This window comes from Dromiciops gliroides, chromosome 3, assembly GCF_019393635.1.
Source record: "Dromiciops gliroides isolate mDroGli1 chromosome 3, mDroGli1.pri, whole genome shotgun sequence".
In the NCBI taxonomy this organism is placed as follows: domain Eukaryota; kingdom Metazoa; phylum Chordata; class Mammalia; order Microbiotheria; family Microbiotheriidae; genus Dromiciops; species Dromiciops gliroides.
In genome coordinates, this window is record NC_057863.1 from 656,641,899 (window position 1) to 656,648,595 (window position 6,697).

The window sequence follows — 6,697 nt, forward strand, 5'->3', positions numbered from 1 at the left end:
CTTTATTTAAAGTCCACCCCAGATCGAAATCTGTGACCTTCCCCCAGAGAGACCCTGCCATCTGTGGGGCTCTGTGAGCTAAATATAAAATGTTATACCTGGGTTCACAGAAAAAAGTCAGTGTCACAAATCCAGACTGGGGCACGGGAAAGTGTGGGGGAGAGATCAAACACAGGCCAGAGATATGAATGAGAAATGTTTATAGAACCTAGAGGGAGTTAATTCACAAGTAGCATGGCAGACAGTAGCCGAAAACTAGGTTGAGAGATGGGGGAAGGGGGTGGAGAAGGCTGTCAAGGAAACCATCCAGTCAAGGGGAGTTCTAGAGATGGAAGAAGCCAGGACATGCTTGAAATCGAGAGACAGTGAGTTCCCCATCACTAGAGGTATTTAAACAGACGGTGGCAGAGCTTTGTGTGGAAAGGAAGATGTAGCAGGGTCTCCTACTTGGGGAAGGTGGGGGGATTGAATGATCTGTAAGCACCCTCCCAAGCTCTATATTTCGAGGATCTACCCACCTCTGCTGATGCTATATCACTTTCTACCATCTTTTCTTCCACTTCAGCATTTGTGTGGGTTCCAGATACGTTCATCTCTTCTTTAAAGAGATTCTCATACACAGATTCATTTTTCCTAAACTGCTAATTGCAATGGGTTTTTTTAAATTCTGACTTGATGAGAACAATGTGGCAGAAGTCAAAGAGGCCACTGTCTTTGGAGTCAAAGCACCTATGTTTGGATCCTTCATCTGCCAAGAATTTACGACCTGTGTGACCTTGGACAAGCTACTTCATCTCTGTGGGCCCCAAAACAAAGATGTTGGACTAAATGACTTCCCTTCCTATTCTAGATCTATGACTCTGATGAGAAGAAACAGACAGAGCTGGAGAACTGGGGAACCTGACCACAACAGAAGGGGGACAAATTGGATTAGAGAAAGGACCTTTTAACCTTCCATGTCAACAGTGTCAACAGCAAGCTGGAGTCCTCAGCTTGGAAGATTGGATTTCTCCAGATGAAAGACTCAGGGGACAGAATTCTAGGTGGGGCCACTCCAGGCTGACAGGAGGGGGCTGGGGGAATCCAAGAGACTTGTCTCTGGGCTAGGATTTCCCCAAGGGATTAACTCCCCAAGGATCAGCTTTCTCAGGAAGAACCAGAGGGCCAGGGCTGCTAATCTGATCTGCGGATTAAACTCCATCTCTGTGAGAGTTGGGGCTCAGAGTAAAGAAAGACAAAACCCCAAAGGGCATTATGGGTGGGTGAAAGGAAGAGAGTGGGAAGAGGGGAAGGAGCATCCTTCTCAGGTGACATCACTGAAGAGAGCACTGGGCTCTCTCAGGAGGCCTCCAGCCCCTGGCTTTGCTGGTCACTCACTGTGTGATCTTGTACCGACCCCTCCTTCCCCTCTCAGGGTTTACTCCTTATTCCAGCTATGAAATGAGGCAATTGGATTTAATCATCTCTAAGCTCTAGTCCATTTCTAAATCCTGAGATCCTATAATGCTATGGACGCCCCTGATCCCAGGGCAGGGGAGGAGGAGGGTTTGTAGGGGGGAAGGGGTTCCTGCCCCAGCTCTCCCCATGCCACCCACCCAGGATTTCCAAGCATTTCCTGGAGAAGAAAAGGGCTGGTGCCAGGACAGGGACTTTGGGCATGCCTCTTCAGCGGGACATCATCTTCACAAACTCTGTGAAGGAAGAGAAATGATGTGGTGAATGCCTGTTCCTCCCACTCCCTGTCCCTCTCTCCAGCCACTCACCCCGGCCAGTTCTCAGGATTTTCCTACACTCCCAGCCCCCCCCCCCCCGACTGGCACAGAAGACACCCTTCCAGGGCCCTTCCATCTCAGCCTTTGCGGAAGTTCCTACCCCTCTCCTACCCTATTTCCCAGCCATGAAAAAGGGATGGCTAGAGTTGGTGATGGCTAAAATGTCCATTGCCCTGTGCTACCTGAGTTCTTATTTTCCTCACCTGCAGCCAGTTCCTGACCCTCTCTGAGCCTCAGGTTTTCCCTTGAGTTGGACTTAGGGATCTCCAAGCATCTTGGAGTTCCCAGAAATCTAAGCATGCAGAAATTGAGCTGTGACCAGGGAGGAAGGGGCAAAGGCGGGGGCGGGGGTCCCAGCCCTTCCTGGCAGGGTCTACGTCACCTTCAAAATCCACTGTGCCATCTCCATTGACATCAGCCTCCTGCACAACCTCAGAAATCTCTCGGGCACTGAGCTGCTCCCCCAGCAGCCTTTGCATGGCCTGGCGAAGTTCTACCAGGGTGATTGAACCATCCCCATTGGCATCAAACTGGCCCCAGGTGCAGCCCAGCAGCAAAGGAGAAAATCCAACAAGAGGATCAAGATTAATCTGGGAAGACTTTCTGATGGAACAGGCATGAGGAAAGAGGAGAGGCCCTGGGACCCTGCGAAGGGGGCCTTTCTTCTGTACCCCTCCCTGCCTCTTTTCCACCTCAGAGCTTTGAAGTGGTACAGGACAGCTTCCTTCAGCCTTGCAACTCTCTCTCTCTCTCTCTCTCTCTCTCTCTCTCTCTCTCTCTCTCTCTCTCTCTCTCTCTCTCTCTCTTTTTCCTCCTCCTCCTCCTTCCCTCCCTCCATCCCTCCCTCTTCTTTCTATCCACCTCTTTCTCTCTCTTTTTCTCTTGTCCTCTCCCTCTCTCCCTCTCACCCTCCTTCTCTCTCAGCTTTCCTGTCTGTTAAATAGGCAAGTTGGGACCCATGATCTCTACCCTTTTCATCCTGCAAAAGTGTTCCTCAGTGACCCTGGCCTTCCTCACTGTCCCTGCACCTTGTCCATAGTGCTGAGGGGTGGTGGCCTTGGAGACCGACAAGACTAGTGACTCCTTTTATGTACGGAAATCAAAGCCCAGAAAGTATGGCAGAGGGCTCCCCTCCAGGAGGCAGTGAGTCCAATAGTGCCCTGTCTCCCTTCTCACCTCCTTGAAGGCATCACGCATCTCATGCACTCCGATCATCCCAGCTGTCTCTGCCAGCAGCTTGGGTGTCATTAGCTCGACAAAGTCCTCAAAGTCCACCCTGCCACCAACTATGGATGAGAGAGGTTAAGAACAGGGAGAAGAAAAGACAAGGACTGATTGAGTGTCATCCCGAGACTCCTCCCTTCCCAGGTGCCCTGGGGCAGGTTAGGGGTCTCCTTCTTGTTTCCCCTACTCCTCAAAGAGTGCACCCCACCTAGCACCCACAATGCCAACTCTAGCTTGATTCTTGCCCTGCATCTTTGGTCAGTCAGCCAATTAACTAGCATTTAATAACTGTCTAATATGGACCAGACACTTTGATAGGCACAGGAGATACAAAGAGAATAATGAAATAGTTTCTGTCCTCAAGAAGCTTACATTCTATAGGGAGAAACATTGTGTGCACACAGATAAGTAAATGAAAAACGTTTGCGAAATAAATATAAAGAGGGGGAAGCTAGGTGGCACAGTGGATAAAGCACTGACCCTGGATTCAGGAGGACCTGAGCTCAAATCCGACTTCAGACACTTGACACTTACTAGGTGTGTGACCCTGGGCAAGTCACTTAATACTCATTGTCCAGCAAAAAAATAAACAAACAAACAAATAAATAAACAGTCAGATAAAGAAAGAAAGAAATGGATGAATGTATGCATGAATAAATAAATAGATGAATGAGCAAGCAAGCAAACAAACTAAGAACAGAGCAAATGGATAGATAGATAGATAGATAGATAGATAGATAGATAGATAGATAGATAGATAGATAGATAGATAGATAGATAGATAGACAGATAGATAGACAGATAGATAGATGATAGATATGGAAGGCAGAATTGGGGCTGCTTTAAAGGAAGCTGGGGATGAACAGAATCATTCATGACAACATATAATGTGTGAAGACACAGCAAAGGAAAATGGGGTGTGATGCATAAGATGCAGCAAGTGGGCCATCCTCCAGCCATCTCTGGACCAGTGCAGATCTCCAGCTCCAGCATTCCCTCTGCTCTCAGCATACTCTCTCTTCATTCCCATCATTTCCCCAAATCTCTCTCCTTCATTCTGAAGCATGCTAGTAGAATATAAAGAGGGCTGACCCTAGAGTCGGGCACCTGGGTTCAACCACCACCTCTGTCACCTTGTGACCTTGGGGAAATCCCTTAATCTCCTGTGCCTCACTCTCTTCATATGTAAAATGAATGGCCTCAGGTTTCCTCCTATTCTACATTCATGTTCCTATGATCTCCCAAATCCTTCCCCCTGCCACAAATTCCCAATCCCACAATTTCTACCTTTTCATCCTCTCCTCAGCTTCATCTCCTCCCTGCTCCCCTTGGTCACATCTTCTCCGAAAGCCCCCACCCTTCATCTTCCCATCCCCATCATATCCTCACCCAATCATCAGCTCAGTCTCCATCCCATCATCTTCCAAACCATAGATGAAGATCTCCCTATGTAATTATCTCCTCAGTCCCAGCCCAACATCTTAGCAGACTTGTCATTTTCCCAACCCTAGCCTCTCCTCTCTCTATTTGCGTCACTAGATCCAACATATTTCACAGTAGCTTTCCCCCATCTCTATCACACCCTACTCTCCATAGTCAACCCCCACTTCTTTCTCAACTCAACCTCATCTCTATCTCCATTTTCCTTCCCATTGCCTACTCACTCCTGCCTCTAGACCCAAGGTCAACATCTTCTTTGAATCATTGACTTGACTTCCTCACTTCACTTACTTGAACTATCAACCTATCTCCCTCAAGAATCATAAAAAGAGCCCTGCATTCCATTTCAAAAAGCCTCAGTTTGAATCTCAGCTTTTCACCACCTGGCTATAGGCCTCTGGATAAATCCAGTTCTCTCACAGAATTTCAGTTTCTCCATCTGTCAAATGGTAAAAATCATACTTGCATTGCCTACCATATAGGAAAACACTTTGAAAATCTTTGAGAGACGTAGAAATTTAAGGAGTTTACATCATTATTCTGTCTTTAGCCCTCCCCATCTGCCCCTGCCCCAGCCCAACCCTCACGGTTCATCCGGATCTGCTGTCCCAGCTCTGCCAGCTCCATCTCAGTTGGCATGTAGCCCATGGTCCTCATCAGGTTCCCTAGGTCCTTGCAGGAGATGAAGCCATCTCGATCCTTGTCAAACTCTTGGAAGGCTTCCCGAAGCTCTAAGAGAAAGGCAGGGAAGGGGGAAGGAGATTGTGAGGATTCTGGAAACCACCGAATTGGGGAAAAGCCAGATCCCCTCCTAAGAAAGCCTCTGGGAACAAGACTTGGCCTCTGAAAGAGGCCCTGCTGAAAACCGCCCAGCAGTGGATGGGGTGGGGAGGCGGGGGAGAAGGAAATTCCTGAAACTGCTATGGGGAGATGGATAGGGGGAAATGGAGACTGAAAATTGCTGAAACTGTATGCCTTAAAATTGCCGGGGAGGGGCAACTAGATGGCACAGTGGATAAAAGCACCAGCCCTGGATTCAGGAGGACCTGAGTTCAAATCTGCCCTCAGACACTTGTCACTTACTAGCTGTGTGACCCTGAACAACCCTAACCCTCATTGCCCCCCCAAAAAAAAAAAAAACCTGGGAAAATAGATGGGTAGACCTCAAAACTACTAATGAAGAAATGAGTTGGAACTTAAAACTACCAGGAGAGATTGTGTTTGGGGAGAGGGGTGGGGGGGTGAGGGTAGCTATCACACAAAATTGTTTCCTTGAGAACACTATTAGAATAGGAATGAAGAGGATATGACAGTAGAAATAGGCTCTGATGCAACTGCCTCCGAGGGACTGCAGGGGACGGAGGAAGGGGAGAAGGTTACCTTCAATCTCATCTGGTCCTAGTGGACGATCCTGAAGAAAGGACAGGAGGAAAGAATGATGGGGAGAGGCAGGGACAGAAGCGGCCCTCTTCAGGACTACTCAGTGACCCTCAAGCTCTCTCCAGGGTCCTGAAAGAGGGAGCTGGAGGCCACTCACACTCTCTCATAACCTCTTTCCCGGTTGCCCCTGATAGGGACACCAACCCCTCCTTCGGTGCTTGCCCTCCTCATCTGCTCTTTCCCCTTCCTTCCTTTACATTCTCTTCCTTCTCTCTTCTTCCACTTTCTTCCTCTTCCTTCACCTGAATGAGTTTCTCCCAATATCCCATCCATCTGCTTCCTTCTTCTTTCACCTCTTTCTTTAAACTTGCTTCTTCCTCTAACCTTCCCAGCTAGTTCTAGCTGTTTTCTCCTCCTTCCTCTGTCCTCTTCCTCATGTTTCCCTAAACTTCTCTTCTCCTCTATACTTTTCTCCTAACCTTCTATCTCCTTTTGCCTCCTTTCTCTTCCTGAGTTCTTCCATCCCCTTCCAGCATGGAACAGTGGAAAGAGCACTGGCCCTGGACTCAGGGGACCTGAACCCAAATCTCACCTCTCTTGCTTGCCACCTATGAGATCCTGACCTGAGGTTCTTTCTATTAATAATACTGAGCATGTATAGAGTGCTTAAAGGTTTGCAAAGCTCCTTACAAACCTGAGCCTCAGTCTCTCCATCTGTACAATGAAGGGGCTAGCCTAGGTCACCTCGGAGATCTACATTCCACCACCTTCTGTCTTGTCTCCCTTCCCTCCTTTCTCTTTCCCCATCCATTCCTCACCCTCTGCTTCTCCGCAATCCCTTTCCTCAGGAAGATGCAAGCTGGTCCCATGGGGAACTGCAT

At 48.4% G+C, this 6,697-nt stretch overlaps 1 protein-coding gene across 1 annotated transcript; it reads right to left on the minus strand.

The window, feature by feature from the left end:
- Positions 1-222: 222 nt before the first annotated feature.
- Positions 223-6,697, minus strand: CABP5 (calcium binding protein 5). Its single transcript, XM_043991087.1, has 6 exons — positions 6,635-6,697; positions 5,817-5,847; positions 5,024-5,167; positions 2,949-3,058; positions 2,155-2,302; positions 223-1,691 (listed from the first exon to the last, which is right to left on the minus strand). The coding sequence occupies exons 1-6, from the start codon at positions 6,695-6,697 to the stop codon at positions 1,666-1,668; spliced, it is 522 nt and encodes a 173-aa protein (XP_043847022.1). The 3' UTR covers positions 223-1,665.

Bases quoted from the DNA above. Each gene is read 5' to 3' on its own strand.
- CABP5 (XM_043991087.1), bottom strand. From the start codon at position 6,697: ATGCAGTTCCCCATGGGACCAGCTTGCATCTTCCTGAGGAAAGGGATT. The intron at 5,848-6,634 runs GTGAGGAATGGA...TCCTTTCTTCAG, and splicing joins GGATTGCGGAGAAGCAGAGG to GATCGTCCACTAGGACCAGA. The intron at 3,059-5,023 runs GTGAGGGTTGGG...TCTCATCCATAG, and splicing joins ACAGCAGATCCGGATGAACC to TTGGTGGCAGGGTGGACTTT.